We start from the raw sequence: 19,176 nt of genomic DNA, 5'->3' as shown, positions 1-19,176 counted from the left end.
CTCGAGCCTTACTAGACAGCAGAAGCAGACAAACTGCCATCTCGCCAAAAGTAAGTGATTCACCTTACTTACCTAATGTACATGTTTCTATCCATTGTATACATGAGGAAGTGAAAGCCTATCCCATGAAGAATATCCAGGTGGAAATAGGCCCAGACAGCGCTACTTTACGAGCTGCCGTCCAACCTTCCTTGCCCGCCCCGGTTCGTCATTGGGACGGACCTATCCCTCTTCCGCCAGGCCATGAAATCCCTGGAACCGGAATGGTGGGCAGAAGCCCCATTTTCTCGAGACATTGTGAAAGCAGGCACGAAAGGCCCTAAGAAAACCGAGAGTGAAAGAAGGGAAAACCGACTGGCATGATGTAGATCCATGTATGATCCATGTATCCACATAGATCCATGTATGCCACCCATTGAATATACTGGATCCCCCTCTACCAAGATCTACCACATTAATCTATTGAATAAATTGACAGAACCAACCCCCATGGCAGTTATGACCCCATACAGTTTAGAAGAGGAGGAGCCACAGTTCATGGAACCACCCAGCCACCTGGAGCAGGTACAATGGGGAGGAACCTTGACGAGTATAATGAATGAAGAGATGACAGAGACACTTTCAAAATACAACCAGACCTTCTCTTCTCTACCGGGCAGAACCAACTTAATGGAACATCGTATCGAAACCCTGCCTGGGCAAACGGTCAGACTTCGACCAAATAGGATCCCGGAAGCCAGAAGACAAGTGATAAGGGACGAAATAGTGGAGATGGTACATCTGGACATCATTGAACCCTCCAACAGCGCCTGGTGTTCCTCCATTGTACTAGTGCCCAAACCGGATGGATGTATTCGGTTTTGTCTGGATTACAGGCAGCTCAACTCCATCTCCCTGTGTGAAGCATACCCCATGCCTAGAATGGATGAACTGTTAGAAAGGCTGGGTTCAGCCCGTTACCTCAGACTTCTATACCGCACCAAGGGTTATTGGCAGATCCCGTTGCAATGTTCAGATAGAGAAAAAACAGCCTTTTTGACACCACAGGGGTTGTTCCACTAGAAGGTGTTGCCTTTTGGATTACACTGGGCATCTGTCATTTTCCAGAAATTGATGGGCATCCTCCTACAGCCACATGATGACTATGCAGCAGCATACTTAGATGACATCCTAATATACAGTAATTCATGGGAAGGGCATCTATTACATTTGGAGAAGGTGGGGAGCCTTAAGTCACGCAGGTCTTCACATCAACCCAAAGAAGACAGTACTCGGAGCCCAGGAGACCAAATACTTGGGTCATACTGTAGGTGGAGGGATTATCCGGCCCCAAGTTTCGAAGATCAAGGAGATACAGAACATACCGATACCCTCCACAAGAAAGCAGATAAGAGCATTCTTGGGCTTTATCGGCTATTACCGAGGATTCATTCCTGAATTTTCAATGATGGCTGCTCCATTGACCGATGCATTGAAGAACGGAGGATCTCCCGACTTGTCCACTAAGTCAGAAGACTGAAGCAAAGTATCATCTCGTACCCGGTTTTAAGATGATCGACTTCCTCAAACATGTCTACCTGCAGACGGAAGCATCTGGCCAGGGGTTAGGCAGGGTCCTATCGCAGGAATATGATGGTGTCCTCCCCCCGATATGTTTCGTGTATTGAAAACCTCTGCCACGCGAAGCAGTGTACTCAACGATTGAGAAACAATGCTTGGCTAGTAAGTGGGTGGTTGACTCTCTGCGGTACTCTCCTGGGAGGCCGGTGCTGCAGGGACAGCATTTCGAGCCGCGCTCGGCACGGGATAGGCATCTGGGACCGCTTCGGTGGGGGTCGGTGGCGGGCAAGTGTCCCTTGCTCAGCCCACCCAACAGACACCTGAGGGAAGACGGTGCTATGGGAGACACGATTGCGGTACAAGCCCTATCTGAGTAAACACTTACCAGTGAGGTCTGTAAACGCGGCCTCCCAAGCCGCGCCGACAATGGAGGACAGTCCGAACAGGATGCAGGACCGGGCTTGCAGCGTCAGAGGAGGGTGGGAAACGTATGCTGGCTCGAGGCACGCCGGAGACAGGGCCTGTACTCAGCCGAGGTCTGAGAATGCACAGCATGAATGTAATGATCACGTGGGTGTCATGAGCGGAGTGGGAGGTTCTTCCAATCAATCTGCAGCGGCCAGAGCCTGTTATTGGACGGCAGCTCTTATAAGGGAAAGGCTCTCACACTACCATCCAATCTGGGAGGGGATGGCAGGGCCTATCCCTGATTGGTCCAAAGTCAAGCCAGATACTGGGGATAAAAGGTTAACCACTAATCCCCGTTTTGTTGCTCATTTCAGGAAGCTGGAGAGGAGAGAGGAAGCGACTGGTGGTCCTACACAGGCTCGAGTAACTAGGAGGAGGCTTAAGTGGAGTAGCCTTACCCCAAGACTTTAACCAGTGAAGCAACTGAAATCAAGTCTGCAAACCATTCATTAAAGGACACATTAAGAAAATAAAGTATTGTTTGGCATCACAATACCGTTTCCTGTTCTGATTCTTTCAGAGGGGTAGATCCTTTCGCTACTACTCCTGAGTTGGAAGAGGGAGAGAAATGGCTGGTCCAAGAGGCCAAAGAAGATTCCCCCGTGGCGGACGAGGGAGAGGTGCAAAACCCACCCAAGCTGCGGCATCTTTACCATCAGCCACTGTTTCAACTGCCTCAAAACCTCTCTCAGGTCTTGACTCACGACACCCCGGTGGGAGGCAGACTGTCTCAGCATCTATAAGAATGGCAGAGTATTACTTCAGATGCTTGGGCAATACAAACCATAGCCCAAGGTTACTGCCTCCCCTTCATTCAGCGACCTCAGAATCATCCACCGGGAAGCCATTTGTTAAAGGTTTCAGATCTGTTCCTTGTGCAGGAAATTTTGACCCTGCTAGAGAAAGCTGCTATAGAGCCAGTACCTGTAACGGAGAGGAACAAAGGATGGTATTCTCCATATTTCCTGATCCCCAAGAAAGACAGAGGACTGAGATCCATCTTGGACTTGGGATACTTGAACTAGTTCCTCAGGAAGGACAAGTTCAAGATGATCACACTTTCTCAAATACTTCAGGCCCTCTAGCTCCAGGATTGCATGGTGTTATTGGACCTTCAGGTTGCTTATTTTCATGTGTCAATCAATCTCAAGCACAGAAAGTACCTGATGTTTGCTGTTGGTGGTTCTCATTATCAGTCTCGAATTCTGCCGTTCGGGCTGTCCTCCGCCCTACGGTTTTTAACCAAACTGATGGCGCTGGTGGCAGCGAGTCTTAGGAGTGGGTGGATTCACATCTACCCCTTCCTCGATGATTGGCTGATAAGGGGGCGTTCTTCCGAACAAGTCCTGGATCTTCTCAGCGTGAACTGCCACTCTCTCCACAGACTGGGGTTCTCCCTCAATTACAAGAAGTCCCACATGATACCATCTCAAAAGCTCCATTTAATCAGTGATACATCCTTGGGAAAGACCTCACCACTGAGGTGAGGGCTCAAGACATTCTGCAGATGGTCACCAAATTTCATAGTGCCCAGTGTCTCCCAGCCTTTGACTTCTTGAGGTTGCTTGGCCTCATGGCATCCTGTATTTTCCTGGTGCCAGAGGCTCGCCTGAGAATGAGATCTCTTTGGTGGGCACTGAGAACTCAGTGGTCGCAATTCTCAGGGAGAATGACTGTTCTTCTCCGGATTCCGGACAAGGTAGCCCACGACCTTCAATGGTGGGCCTATCCAGAGAACATCTTGAAAGGAGAACTGTTTTGGCAACCATGGCCGGAGATAACAGTAGTCACAGACGCCTCACTCACGGGGTGGGGAGCCCATGCCAACGACTTCACCATCAGCGGTCGTTGGTCTCCATCGGAGTCCAGACTACATATCAACCTATTAGAGCTGAGAGCGATCAGACTAGCGCTGAAAGCTTTCCTGCCATCAGTACAGGGGAGAAATGTCCTGATAATGACGGACAACACGGTGGCCATGCACTACCTCAACAAAAGAGGAGGCGTAGGGTCACTGGCACTGTGCAGAGAGGCAATGCAGCTCTGGTTTTGGGCAATTCAGGAAGGAATCTCTCTATCGGCAGTCCACCTAGCCGGAGAGAAGAACTTGACAGCGGACGCTCTGAGCAGGCAGAGCACAGTCTCCCACGAGTGGGAGCTAGCTCATGAAGTCCTTCAAGAGATCTTCGCCCTTTGGGAACCCCTCAGTTGGATCTGTGCGCCACAAGCACCAACAGGAAGTGCGATCTGTTCTGTTCAAGGGAATTTCCCCCGAGAGGAGCTCTAGGAGACGCGTTCGTAGTGGACTGGGAGTTCCCACTCCTTTATGCGTTTCCACCAGTCCCTGTTATTCCTCAAATGATCAGGAGGTTGAGAAGATTCCGGAAAACCATGATCCTAATTGCCCCGGATTGGGCCAGGAGAACGTGGTACCCGGACCTTCTAGATATGTCCATCTGCCCTCCAATCCGTCTTCCACTCAAAGAGAATCTTCTCTCGCAGAAGGGAGGTCAGATTGTCCATCCAGACATCGGAACCCTCAACCTTCATGCTTGGCTTCTGAAAGGGTGAGGTACAAGGATTGGGACCTCCCTGATGATGTCATGGAGGTGTTGCTTTCGGCCAGAAGGCCAGCAACAAAGTCTTTATACCGCTATCGTTGGAACAAATTTTGTAGCTGGTGCAGAAAAGGGAATATCGACCATTTTTCATGTGGTACACCAATGGTGTTATCGTTTCTACTCTACTTGGCAAACTCAGGCCTTCAAGTTGGCACTGTAAAAGGCTATCTCGCAGCGCTTTCAATCTTCAAGCACACTGCGGAGGAACCATCGTATTTCAAACTACCTCTAGTAATACAATTTCTCAAGGGATTAACTAATGTTTATCCTCCAAGACCATTCCAAGTTCCCTTATGGGGCTTAAATTTAGTCTTAAACTTCCTAATGGGTACTCCATTAGAACCACTCCACTCTTGTTCGCTGAGATTTCTCACGCTTAAAACTGTCCTATTGGTAGCACTAACATCTGCTAAGAGGGTGAGCGAGCTACAAGCTCTCTCTTATAACCCCCCCATACAATTTTCCATAAGGACAAAGTTGTCCTACAGGTGAAGCCTAATTTCCTCCCAAAGGTGGTTTCTGAATTTCATATTACTCAGAAAATTACCTTACCTTCGTTCTACCCTCCTCCCCATCCGGGGAAAGAGGAAGAAAGGCTACATAGGCTGGACCCAAGGCGAGCTCTGAGCTTTTACATCAGCAGACTGGCTAGGATTAGGCAAGCAGACCAACTGTTTGTAGGATACTCAGGTCACAAGTTGGGACTACCCATAACAAAACAGACCATTTCCAGGTGGATTATTTTGGCCATTCTGGATTGTTACAAACTGGCAGGGAAAGAGCCACCCCAAAATCTTAGGGCTCATTCAACCAGGGGTATCGCAGCCTCTTCGGCCCTCCAAAGAGGGGTACCGGTCCGAGACATATGTACGGCTGCCACATGGTCGTCCGCACATACGTTCACAAAATTTTACAGCCTGGATTCCTCCGCTAGTCAAGAGACCAGATTTGGAAAAGCTGTATTACATGCGCTTCATTCCTAAAAGGGATACATGACATTATTACTCCCACCTCCAATTACATGCCACTGCTATGGGAGTCTATCAAAGATAAGGAATACATCGGAGGACACAATCCCTTCGAAGAACAAGTTACTTCTTACCTTGTAGCGTTCTTTCGATGGAATGATCCTCCAACGTATTCCTTATCGCCCCTCCCATCCGTCCCCACAGTAATACTTCCCTTGTGGTTGCAGCTTACGCTCCTTCAAGGTCAATAACCAATTCAGGCATGACTTATCTTATGCTACAAAACGGAACTGAGCAACGGACGCTTCGCGTGGCATTTATGGGCATGGTGACGTTGGCGCTGATACGGTGGCTGTCGAGGGACATCGACTTGGCGGAGGTCGACGCGCAGCGCCCTCTACAGAGAAAACATTTCCCAGGCCAGCAAGCTGGAGACGAATTATCAAAGATAAGGAATACGTTGGAGGAACATCCCATCGAAAGAACGCTACAAGGTAAGAAGTAACTTGTTCTACTAGCATGATGTGAAAAGAGCATCTATTCCTGAAAGCTGGTGTAGGTCTGTTCTTGTTCCAGTATTCCAAAGGGGCGAAAGACTGGTTCCCTCCAACTATCGCCTTTTGTCAATGATGGAAACAAGTCAAAAGATTTTCACCAGCATTATATTAAGCGAACTTACAACCTGGTTGGAAAAAGCCCAACTACTTAGCCTTTTTCAAACGGGCTTTAGAAAAATGTATAGCACTCTAACCAATATTTGCACATTACAATTCTTAATTGCGGAATATGAAAATAGGTAGGGTACTAATTTATACTGCTGTTATGTTGATTTTACAAAGGCTGTTTACCTTATTTCAAGACCAATACTGTGGGAAAAACTAAGGAAATGGGGTATTGACCCAACATTATTATACTACATACAACAACTGTATACGCACACCTCTATCAGAATACGGCTAAATTCAGAAGGTGTACATACAAGCTACTATCAAATAAATCTGGGTTAAAACAAGGTTGTGTTTTGGGCTTAGTGTTGCACAACCTCTACACTGCTGATCTAGAACGACAGCTGCAGTGTGTCCGTAATTTTCCTCCAAAGATAAATGGTACTCAAATAACATGTTTATCATACACGTACAATATAATACTGTTCGACCAAACCCCAATTGGTCTTCAGCGCATGATAGGCGCGCTGGTATCATATACAAATGAGAGTAATATGATAATAAACACAAAAAAGAAAGACAATGTGCTTGAGCAAGGGCACCCCTTTGTTTGGTACCTTCATAAAACTAATTTGGAAAGGACAAGAGAATTCACATACTTGGGTTTCACTGTTAAAATTAGGCCACCTCCCTCTTATTATAAAGCACTGGTCAGAGGGGAAAATATGCAAAAAATGTCTTGTCTTGAAAAATTACATAGAGCGTTGAGGAGAGTAAAATATTGAGAGTTTTCTTGAAGTTTATTGATTAAGTATCGTGACTACTATATTGTACTTACTTGACGCACTCCCCAGTACACGTGTGCAATGGTTGCATAAAATTGAAGGCAAATTGCTACGTACGATCATCAACTTGCTGAAATCAGTAACGGCTGAGGCGTTAAGGCTAGAGTATGGGCTGTGCTAACTAAAGTCTGTGTTGTGCGTATGACGTACGTTGCTATTGAAAACAGACTGAATCTCAAACACGCTACTACAATTGTTAGGAGATGGTATGGACAACAATAGAAAAGATTTCTTTATCGAGGATTTAAAAACAACTGCATAAATCCATATTGCAGCATGAATCATTGAGCCAGATATATTCGTAACCTTTCAGAATTTTGAAATGATTTTAAAAACAAAAATGTGGGATAGGCCTTTGAACATAGACAAATTACACAAGAAGAAGAGATATAACGAATACTCCTACCAGAGCTTTCCCTACCATAATCCTTGTAGTTATTTGACTAAGGTTTGCTCAATCGAGCTTAAACGGTTCATACTGTATCTAAGATTAAATCTTCTTCCCCCTAAAGAATATGTGGGAACATGGCAGGCCGCATCCCCAATTGATTTTTATTGTAGGCCTTGTCACAAAGAAATCGTCACATTCTAACAGATTGTCCCTGCCTTGCTGATTGTTACGCGAAATGGTAGTCAGAATATGTAAAATAAATATCCTTTACGATCAGTTCTCGTCAACGGTATGTGGAGCTCGATCTATAGTTATAACCGCTGTTGCTCTTGGGAAATGGAAAAGAAAGCAGTGACGAGGGCAATATTATTTGATAGAAAAAGGAAATTTTTAACAAAAAACGAGGATATTGATGGAATGTTTTTCATGGCAAAGTTTTATATATGTAAGTTTTATATATGTTCGAAATGCCTTTTTTTATATATGTATGTACTTACAGTTTTTGTAAATTAAACTAAATGCACAAAAATAAATGAATAAAAATAAATAAATAAATAAAGGGTTACGGATGCCTCACTCATGGGGTAGGAGGCTCATGTCAACGATATAACAATCAGCGGTCGTTGGTCTCTTTTTTTAATTTTTTTTTATTTTGTATTAAAATGAAAACAACAATTTATTAGCACAACCTAAAACTAAATACAGTACAATTCTCTTTGCCAGCTTGCTTCTTGACAAAGGAACCAACGTAAAATTAAGCAAAATAAAACAGAAGCAAAAGAAGCAAAACATATACATAAGTATAGCTGTGGCCGTTGAGGGCATTGATCCATCAAATAACGCTGTCCTCCGGCAGTACTTCGGCCAAGAACTTAACCATAGCAATTACGTGTTTAGTTTTTCGTCCATAAGAGGTCTCCACCAGGCTTCAGAGTCTGAACTTAGAATATCAGACAAAAATGGTCTAAAGTACTTTGTACGGGCGTCCTTTAATGCTGGGCATATTGTAATTAGATGAAGCAGAGTTTCAACCTTGCATTCATCGTGGCAGTGACAACATTGATTTCCCTGCGATAAACCCCGGATTGATCTGATCTCATTGGTGGGGTAAAGGTTCATGCGGGCTCACAGAAATTGGTCCCTAACTTTTTGTCAGGGAACTGCTTCAGGTAATCACAAACCGTGTTTAGTTTCCTACCTTCTGCAGGTAGATGGGCAACAGATTAATAGTTGCCTGCCGTTTCCAAGGTTAGGATCCAATTGTGTTCTTTAACTTTTTGTTTTACTCGTTCGGGATTAGACACAGATTAGAGAGATGTCAATTTCTGATAGATAATTCATGGTTTTTAATCGCCACCCTCTCAAGGTGGAATTTCGATTGGAGGTTATTTCCCTGTTTACCATTTCCAGGATCACTGGCTGAGAAGGGGCGTGGCACTTTCTGAACATGGCAAGCCTATTCCAGTCAACTATACATTTTAACAAATTAAGGCCCAGTTCTCTCCAGATGATGGCAATGGGTGTTGACAGAGGGACGGCCAAGACCTTTTTTTTCAAAAGTGACCTTCAAGGCGTAACCAGCGAGGCTCCAGGATGTTAAAAATAGATTCAGCCCCATAAGTGACCACCGGTACAACGTTAGATCTGTAGTATGTAAGGACTGGCATGATGGAAAAATTGCCAAACTTCTGATTGAGAGCACGTGCTTGGCTGGTAAGAGCCTTCATCCTTACTTGCAAATGTGTTGACATCGGGACTTCAGATCTTAAGTCACTCAGCCAAGTACTTGAATGAATGAACCTGTTCAGTTTTCTTACCATCCAGAAACCAAGAGTAGCAGTTCTTCCCTTTATTGGAGTTACCAAATTCAATATTTTTTATTTTTCCTTGTTGATTTCCAGGCCGTTTGATGTAATGTAATGTTGTAAGGAGTCAAGTTGTCTTTGAAGACCCACTGAGGTCTGGCCAATTAGTATGCCGTCATCTGCGTACAATAATCGAGGTACCTGAACTCCAACCTTGGACGGGAAAGAACTTGTTAACAAAAAAGCTTCATTCATATCCTCCAAGAAGAAGTAAAAAAGGGCTGGGGCTATTGGACATCCCCGTTTAACCCCCTGTCCGGGTCATAATTTCTTTGGAAGGAAGGCCTGCTTTGTTCAGTCTCACTCGTAATGATGTATTGGAGTGGATCACCACGATCGGGTTGATGATAGGTTTCGGGCCATTTTTCCTCTCAAGCTTCATCCACTTCTGTCGATTTGGTCAAAAGCCTGGACCAGATCCATAAAAGCAATAAAAGTTCCATTTAATGTTATTTCTTCTGGTCTTCAGTATCCAGAATTTCCTTGGATCTTTACCGGCCAAAGCTCTAAGCATGGCCTCTAAGTCTTTTTGGTGTCTCTGTCGTTTGGTTGAACACAGCCAGTTTTTGTAACTTGACTTTTCAGACAAGGCTGTTTGGCAGTCCTTGGGTAGACCAGATTTCTTTGCTGCCCTTCCCAGCCATCTCACCTTTGTTCTCCTTGCCACAAATTCGCTGTCATAAGTATGGTTGTTGGAGCGCACCAAAGATGGTTTCTTGGAGCGTTGGGTGCCAAATTGTTCTAACAAGAGAGAATATTCAACCGGCTGACCAATGATTCTAAAGTCCGTTGTTAAGCTTCTGATCTTTAAAGATGAGAATTTCAGACAAAGCCCCCCTTGTAAGTATCAACCACTAATGGCATATGTTCCAGGAAGATGGGCCCAAATGCTCTCCATTTCAAAAGAGTATGGTGATCACTCTGCTGTTTTGATCACGTTAAAACCGTCTACCAAGGGTAAAGAATTATTGGAGACATAAATGTAATCCAAAACAGAAGTGTGACTGTAGCTTTCCCACGTTGGATGAGGTGGCCTATCGTCCTTGAAGTTGCCATTAAGCATGTGCATGTCCCTGGAATCCATTAGTTAGTTCCAAAGAAACTGTCTGCAATGCCACAGGTCTTCAACGTTCCAAGAACAGCCATGCTTACATTTGGCTAGATCCGAGATGTTAAGGTCGCAGCAGATGATTACATATTTGGACTGTTGATTAATAAAAGCATCGTCCAGTTTATCGGCGACCTGGTCTATAAATACTTCATTCGCAATCAACACCGGGTTCCAATAAACGTTGATGATTGTAAGATTGTTTGAATATTCTGTACAAATTAATGCAGCCCCAATCGACAAACAAATAACAAGTTCTTGAGAAAGGAGGTTTGTTGATACCGACTTAAGGAGACTTAAGGAACTGTCTAATTTGACTGTGGTCAGCAGACCTGCTGACGGGCGCCTGACTCTCCCTTTAACGGCTGGACTTATAGGGGTTTTGCTCAAACAAGTCTCTTGCAGGCAAATCACATCGTAATCGCCAAGATTTAATTCACTAGGTTTGGTTAAGTGGGAGAACTCCCGGGTGTTACAAGAAGCTAGCTTTAAAGTAGTAGGAGTTGCAATGGACCAAACTGGCATCAAGTTCTTACATTGCACTTGAGGTTTTTCTGCTGAGTGGGTAAAGATTGTTTGGCGCCACTAATGCAACGGACAGCCAAGACCAGTTTGTTTGACCAAGGCTTAAAGTAAAATTTTGCTTTATCCCTGGGCCTGCCGGAACCCTCCCTGTTTCAATCTTTTGGCACTAAGAGCAATCAGACTTACACTGAAGGCTTTTCTGCCCTCTGTACGGGGAAAGAATATTCAAATAATGTCGGACAACACAGTGGCCATGTATTGCCTCAACAAGAGAGAACGTGTAGGGTCACTACCACTATGCAGAGAGGCAATGCAGTCCTGGTTCTGGGCAATTCAAGAAGGAATTTCCCTATCTGCAATTCACCTAGCCGGAGAGAACACGACGGTGGACGCTCTGAGCAGGCAGAGCACAGTCTCCCAGGAGTGAGAACTAGCTCAGGAAGTCCTTCAACAGATCTTCGTCCTTTGGGGAACCCCTGAATTGGATTTGTTCGCGACCAGTGTAAACCGGAAGTGCAAACTGTTCTGCTTCAGGTAATTTCTCGCAAGATGAGCTCTAGGGGACGCGTTCATAGTGGACTTGGAATTTACACTGCTGTAGGCGTTTCCTCCAGGCCCTGTCATTCCTCATGTGATCAGGAGGTTGAGAAAGCTCAGGAAATCCATGATCCTAATTGCCCCTGATTGCGCCATGAGGACGTGGTACCCGGACCTTCTGGACATACCTATCTGCCTTCCAATACGTCTTACACAAAGAGAGGACCTTCTCTCATGAGAGGAGGGTCGGGTTCTCCATACAGAGGTCAAGACCTCTGTATATCCAAGAAAGGTTCCCCCACTATGTTCCAACACAGTGTCTCTGCTCTCATTCTGCCTTCCTGGTCAAAGTGCCCCGGTTTAGACCAAGGTCTGGAATGCCATTTCCCTGGCACTACGGATGACAGCCGACCATCTTACCTTTCAGCGTCTCCTTAAAACATGGGTGTTCTAATTGCTGTCAGGCAGCTCTGTATTCATTCCAGCGCCAGGGTACCTTCGGGTGTTTGTGCGCTCTATAAAATTGTATAACATAACATAACAAGACACTTAGCCTTCATGCATGGTTTCTGAGAGGCTGAGGTACAAAGATTGGGACATCCCAGATGACGTAATGGAAAGTCTTTGTACCGCTGCCGTTGGAATATATTTTGCATCTGGTGCAGGGATAAGAATGTTGACCCTTTTCTATGCAAACCACTAGAGATGTTATCTTTTCTGCTGTATTTGTCCAATCTGGGGCTCCATCTTCAAGCGCTCGTTTGAGGAAACGTCATATTTTAAAATTCCTTTGGTGATGCAATATCTAAAGGGACTCACTAATGTATTCCCTCCATCTCCTTTTCAGGTTCCAGTTTGGGACCTTTATCGTGTTTTAAAGTTCCTCATGTGTGCACCGTTTCAACCACTCCATTCACGTCCCTTAAGTCTACTGACATTCAAAACCATCCTGTTAGTAGCGTTAACATCAGCCCATCGGGTGATTGAGTTGCAGGCACTGTCTTCTAAACCACCTGTTACGGTCTTTCATAAGGACAAGGTAGTCCTTAAGGTCAAACCTTCATTCCTATCTAAGATTTTATTGGACTTTCATTTGGGACAAAGGATAGTATTACCGACTTTTTACCCTCTACCTCAACCTGGCAAGGAAGAGGAGAGGCAACATAGACTTGACCCACAAAGGGCGCCGAGTTTATACATTTCAAAGATGTCAAGGTTTCGTTTAGATGACCAACTGTTTTTAGGATACACAGGTCATTGACATGAACAGGCTGTAACTAAGCAAACATTGTCCATATGGATTATTTTGACTATTACTGAATGCTATATGTTGGCAGAGAAAGATCCCCCTGAAGGCTTGAGAGCTCGTTCCACTAGGGGCATGGCTATTTCTTTGGCTCTGCAAGGAGGTGTTCCAATGAAAAATATTTGTGAGGCAGCAACTTGGTCTACCATTCACACTTTTACCAAGCATTACTGCCTTCATTTCACCTTTAGTTAGGATGGAAGCTTTGGGAAAGCAGTCCTTAATTCGGTTCACAACAACCCTTGATGACAAAATTCTTACTCCCTCCACCAAAACTAATACTGCTGTGGGAGTCTATCAAAGATGAAGAATACATGGGAGGACACAATCCATTTGAGGAACAAGTTACTTACCCCTGGTAACATTCTTTCGACTGGATGTTCCTCCCACGTATTCCACATTGCCCTCCCAAGCCTACCCTGCAGTAGAATGTCCATGTTATTGCAGTTTTACACTCCTTCAGAGTCTAGTATGGTGTAAACCAGTTTAATGCAGGTAGTTCTACTGTAAGAATGACACGAAAAAAACAGAACTGAAGCCAGTGGGCGCTGCGCGTGCTATATATACCTTTGGTGACATCATCCTCGAGACGGAGGCAGGAGGACATCGAGTCAATCGCATAGACGCACAGCACCCTCTGCCGGAAATGTTTTCCGAAGCAGCTCAAGCTGGATATTGGGGTTATCAAAGATGAGGAATACGTGGGAGCAACATCCAGTCAAAAAAACCTTACCAGGGGTAAGTAACTTGTTCATTGATCAAGACTTTCTCTCAAGGCACCCTACTGCTGAGAGTTTGATGGAACAAACGACTACTTTCACATCTAAAGCAGCTGCGTATCCATCCATCACACGTGATGGGGATGACAAAAAATATGTAATGCTAGGAAAAAGGGTGTTCTCTGCTGGGAGTATGTCACTTAAGGCCATCAATACGTCTTGCGCATTAGCCAAATATACATTCGCTTTGTGGAATGTAATCTCCCAAGCGGCTGATCATTTTCCTGAGGGAGAGATGAGGGATGGCTTCAACAACATCAATAATGATGGTAAAGAAGCTGCATGCCAATCTCTCCAATCAGGATTAGATGCAGCAGAATGCATTGATCGCTCTATGGGAGCGAGCGCGGTCATAAGGAGATTTGCTTGGCTGCGTAAATCTGGATTTGCTCCCGATATCCAGTCAAAACTTCTGGACATGCCATTCAATGGGTCAAAACTTTTTGGGATAAAGGCTGACGACAGCTTATGGATGCTTCAAGCTTCTAAGGCAGCTGCAAAATCCTTGGGTGCAGCCATCGGTCAACCTCAACAGCAACACCCTTCTTCCCAGCGTTGGAGAGGGCATTCTTTTCACTTCTACTCTTCCTTTGGACAAAGAGGAAGAGGCCAGCCCGCCCAAAGAGGGCAAATGAGATTTCCACGTGACGCTAGAAGCTGTGAAGGAAGAACGACTACCTCCTCGCTACCAGAGGGTACAGCCTCCCATTTCAGAAAAGGCCCTTAGATTGTCCCCTGAGCGAGCAATCTTTTGGGAACCAAGCCCTCTCCTTCTGCAGGCGATTCTCTCCCTGCTGGAGAAAGGAACCATGGAAAGGATACATTTAGCAGAGCAATACCAGGGTTGGTACTTATTTTATGGCCCCCAAGAAAGACGGAGGACTTTGACCCATCTTGGAACTGAGATGATTGAACAGGTTCCTCAGGATGGCCACTCTTTCACAGATCCTCCAGGACCTTCAGCATTGGATGGTGTCACTCAAGCTTCAGGATGCTTACTTTCATGTGCCTAAACACAACAACAGATTGGGACCTCCCGGAAGACATTATGGAGGTGTTGCTTTTGGCCAGAACACCAGCCAAAAAAGCACTATACCTCTGCCGTCGGAACAAGTTTTGGGCTAAAGATATTGATCTTTTTATTTGTGATACACCTGCAGTGCTTTATTTATTGTCACACTTTACCCATCAGGAGCTCCAGGTGGCTACTGCCAAGGGCTAACTGGTGGCGTTATCCATCCTTAAACGCACGCGAGAGCAAGGCTCTTATTTTAAAATACCCATTGTCATACAGTTCCTCATGGGATGGACGGACAAATATTTTCCCACCAGTCCCTTTCAACGTCCGTCCTAGCTATAGCTCAGCCCAGTGGAAATGCGCAGGTCACCTTTGGGAATAACGTGACTTGCTCATTTCCAAAAATGGGTCATCTAAAATTAGCATATCCTCTGCCCTGTTTGGATGCCCCATTTTATGTGGCGCTGGCCCAAAATGTACATTTAAAAAAAATAAAAAATGGTCACTTTATAAGAGCGAAAGGAGAGAGAGGGCGAGAGGCGGGGATGGGTGAGATGTGGAGTGAAATGCAAGAAATCAGAGGGAGAGCAGTGGGGCAGAGGAGGAAGCGGTGGGCAAGAATGCAGAGAGGAAGCAGTGGGGCGGTGGGCCAGAAATCAGAGATGGAGCAGTTACAGAAAGCAGGAGTGTGGGCTCAGAGAGGGAAGTGGGCCAGAAAGCAGGGAGGGGGCGGTTGGTCAGAGAGGCAGTGAGCTGCAGATTGGGAGAAAAGGATGATGGAAGAGTGCGATAGAATGCGAGAAAGGTTTCAAGATGTAGAAGTAGCACGAAAGAACTAAGGACGGTATACTGCGGGAGCAAGTGGGGATCCTAAGGTGTGAGTTAGGAGTATGATATGGAGTGTGGCAAGGACCTGGGAGTGCAAATTATGACTTGGCAGTGTAACAGAGCATGTGAGTATGTGTATGACTGAGAGTGAGAATGCAAGATGTGAAGGGGAATTGGTGAGACGTGTGCGGTGTGTTGGTGAGAGATGAGTGTGGGTGTTTGGGGGAATGGAGAACATAAAAGGGGAATAATTTCAGCATTACAAATGATCGTGATCAATACATAGGCATACACATTACACCAAAACCTTAGCTAAAACAAACATTGTTCTTCCAAGTCAGAGACATCAGGGACTCTTCCTATTAAATTGAAACAAAAGGTCCAATTATTGACACCCTGGCTCTATTGTAGCCTGCAATGTACCGGTCTTACATCCTCCAGTCGATAACACATGTGCCGCAAAAATGCTGCAATAAATAAAGTTTTGTGCTGCAAAATATGCCATTTCATGCTGCAAAATTTGGCATTTCATGCCGCCATATCCTAGAGTGTCTGGTTTTGCCATACTACATCTTCTAATGCACTAAACATTTATTTCCTCTCACGGCGCACTTAAACTATATCTCTTCTTGTCTCTTTTCAGTGAACGGCCACCAGAGATCATTTATCATCTGTATGAGCAGGTCAGCTATAACTGCTTCATTGCCGCTGGGCTCTACGTTGTACTGGGCACATTTTCCTTTTGCCAGTTCCGTCTGATCAAGCGCAAGAGGCGTATGGAAGAATAATCCCAAAGCACAAGGGGCTGTAGATCTCAGAGAAGCCAGACTAAAACTATGTGACAATGCTCTGCTCACAACTCAGCTCATAACAATCCTAGGGAACCCAGAATGAAATCGGAGCCATTACCTGCAACCAGACCTAATGCCAATTTCAGAGGTGGTAGACCGATACACAGCCATAGTCTACATGCAGTTTACATCCTTCCAATCTGTGGACAAAAACAATAAGGATTGCATTCTATACCATAAGGAGTTGGTCTGAATCCTTGTAATTTCACTGGCAGAGGAGCCAAACTAGACCATAACAGCACCTAGAGCATGGCATCCTCTCCACATTACCAATTACCAGAGAGCTTCACAAAGCACCCCAAACAATCCTTTATCTCTACCAGAAGCTTAAACTGTTTTTTGAAAGTGCTTTACTTAACTAGATGTATTAGCAGTAATGACTCTTACCATCTCCAGTGGGTGATCTCTGTGCAGCTCTGTGTAGTTGTGGCAGCAAAATGCTGTGGCTACGGTGGCCCTGCTATTTATATCATCTGGGCATATGAAAAGGCTCTCATCACCCAGGCCCGAATGTCTTTCCAACAGTCTAATGCTGCGTCTCCTGTACCAAGAGGGTAACGTTGGGATTCTGCTTTTTCTGTGACTCCATGTGATGTTCCTTGCTCTTAGAAACAGGCCTCATTATAAGGATGGCAGTGACGGTATGAACGGTGCCGGTAAGGTACCGGCACCATTCATACCGTCCCGCCGCATTACGAGTTCTGCCTGAGGGTTCCTGACAGCCCGCCAGGTCTTACCTGGCAGGCTGTGCGGCACCCGCGAGCATAACTCGTAATGCCGCTAGCACCGTTATCAACGGTGCCGGTGCATCCATTCTCCCCAACCCCATTCTGCCCAATAGGTCAGAATGGGGGTTGGGAGCTCGGCAATACCGTCACCCGCTAATGGGCAATTACCAGCCCATTCATGTCTTAATGGGCCCGTTATTGACAATCACGCGAGGTGGTGCCGGTAGTGAGCATGGCGGTAGCCGTGCCTGCCATACGGGCACGGCTACCACCATGCTCCTAATGAGGCCCACAGATAGACGTGTATAATGTTAATATATATGGTTGTCAGTGGGTTTATGCACCCTGTTGTGTATTGTACATTATCCCCCAGACTATTCATCAGGGGTTCTGTACAGATCAGGGGTTAACGTGGCAAGTACATTACAATCCTCAGTTTTGGGGACATATCTTAAGTGATTAAGTCAGATTTATTTCTTCCACCCTGGTTTTGTGGTAGATATGAAGTGGGGAAAATGCTTTTTGTTGGGGTTAGAGGGGTGCTTTTGGTAGGACAGTTATGCCAGTCGCCTTCGACCATTTAATAAACAAATATAAAACAAATATATCTGTCGCCTACATTGAGCCTACTAAATGGCAAATGGGGCAGGGTATGGGTAAAACCTTTGCCATATGAAGCAAGCATATCTTCACTGAAGATGTATTGTGTTGAGTACAGGCATTGTCCCGAGTCGAATTCATTATACTCCATCACTCTAATGTAGATGACTCTTGTATTTAAGTAAACACACCAGAATTGGAGATCATTGCAGATTGAATTTTGGGACTATGTTCAGACCCATAAGCTTTAAATTGAGCATTTGTCTGTGTTTGTTGCTCTGGGCCGCGTGCATTTTCTATTTTTGACAAACATGTTGGGGTGTGTCCATGTTGCAGGTATAAGGGTGTATTTGTCTATGTGTATGAGAGAAATGCATACTCTGTTGGCGGAAGGATCAGGTTGGGTGAATTCTGCGTTCTTGTCCTTTGTGTTGGGAGGTTTATATTGATATATTTATTTGTGATGGGGTTTTGCCAGAAACATTCCCCTAAGTCCTTCTTCTATTTGATACTGTTGACTTCTCTTTTGGCTCTCACAGTTTTAGTCATCCTTGTATGCAACCTATGATACTCTTATTGTTTCAAGTGTGTAAAAAATGTAATATTGAAATTGAATTGGGAGGAAAGAAATGTTAATAATAAAGTAAGTTGTTTGTGATCAAGACCCTTAGATGTTTCATTCTGTTTTGAAATGGACGATGGATATTTGAAAAAAGACTGCCCAACTTACTTTTCCTCTCTCCAGTACTGGTGGAACTCCCTCCTGAGTTCTCCAGGTATCTGCTTCACGGCAACAACACCAATAACTACAGTGCACGGACTCCTTTGCAAGTGTGAACATCATTCCCTATCAATACTCCAAATAAAACAATCAGAGAAAATGGACAATTAGAAGCCTGCCCACTACTTCCACCTGGAAAGCTCCACAGATGTGTTTGCATCAATGGTCCCAGCAAATCGGTGACACAGAACCTCTGGGCGACCTCGACCTCTTGCAGTGCTTCTTTTTTTATTCTTCCGGACTGGGGACTGCTAGGGACTGCTTCAGGGTGTTGCGCGCTGCAACCTCTGACTGAAGTGGAGGCGTACGGGATGGATTATAAATTCTTTTAGAGTTAAAATATATATTTTACTTTCCCAAAAAAATACCCCTATTGGGGTAGGGAATTACATCTTACTCCCAACTCAGAAAATTGAGTAAAATACTCCCATTTCAGATTCTCATGTGAAGGCCTGTTTGGTGGGGGCTCTCATATAGAGGAGAAGTGTGTTTTCTAAAGAGGATGAGGGACAGATGAAATCAGTACAATCTGAAGTACTAAAAATTAGCTCCTTTCGAGGTCACACATTGCTTGAAACTGGAAAGCCACCTATTGTTGAATGAACTTCAACATTTCGGTCAATATGTTTCTTTAGAATCATTATTTCATATTAATGGTCCTGTGCAAGTGCAAACTTATTTTGGTGTCAGTTGCGTATCACTGTTCTAATGTACTCCCACAAGTCCCTCCCA

General features: G+C 45.0%; 1 protein-coding gene across 1 annotated transcript in view; it reads left to right on the top strand.

Moving 5' to 3' along the window:
• LOC138568807 (ribonuclease kappa-like) overlaps window positions 1-18,323 on the top strand; it is a 455,985-nt gene extending 437,662 nt beyond the window's left edge. The window contains exon 3 of the mRNA XM_069646580.1: window positions 16,128-18,323. Within this exon, the coding sequence (XP_069502681.1) occupies window positions 16,128-16,272 (145 nt within the window). The 3' untranslated portion in view covers window positions 16,273-18,323. The remainder of the gene's footprint in view (window positions 1-16,127) is intronic.
• The last annotated feature ends 853 nt before the right edge of the window (window positions 18,324-19,176 follow it).

Source organism: Ambystoma mexicanum, chromosome 1p (genome assembly GCF_040938575.1).
Source record: "Ambystoma mexicanum isolate Mex_15411 chromosome 1p, UKY_AmexF1_1, whole genome shotgun sequence".
NCBI lineage: Eukaryota > Metazoa > Chordata > Amphibia > Caudata > Ambystomatidae > Ambystoma > Ambystoma mexicanum.
This window is presented reverse-complemented; position numbering and strand designations above follow the sequence as displayed.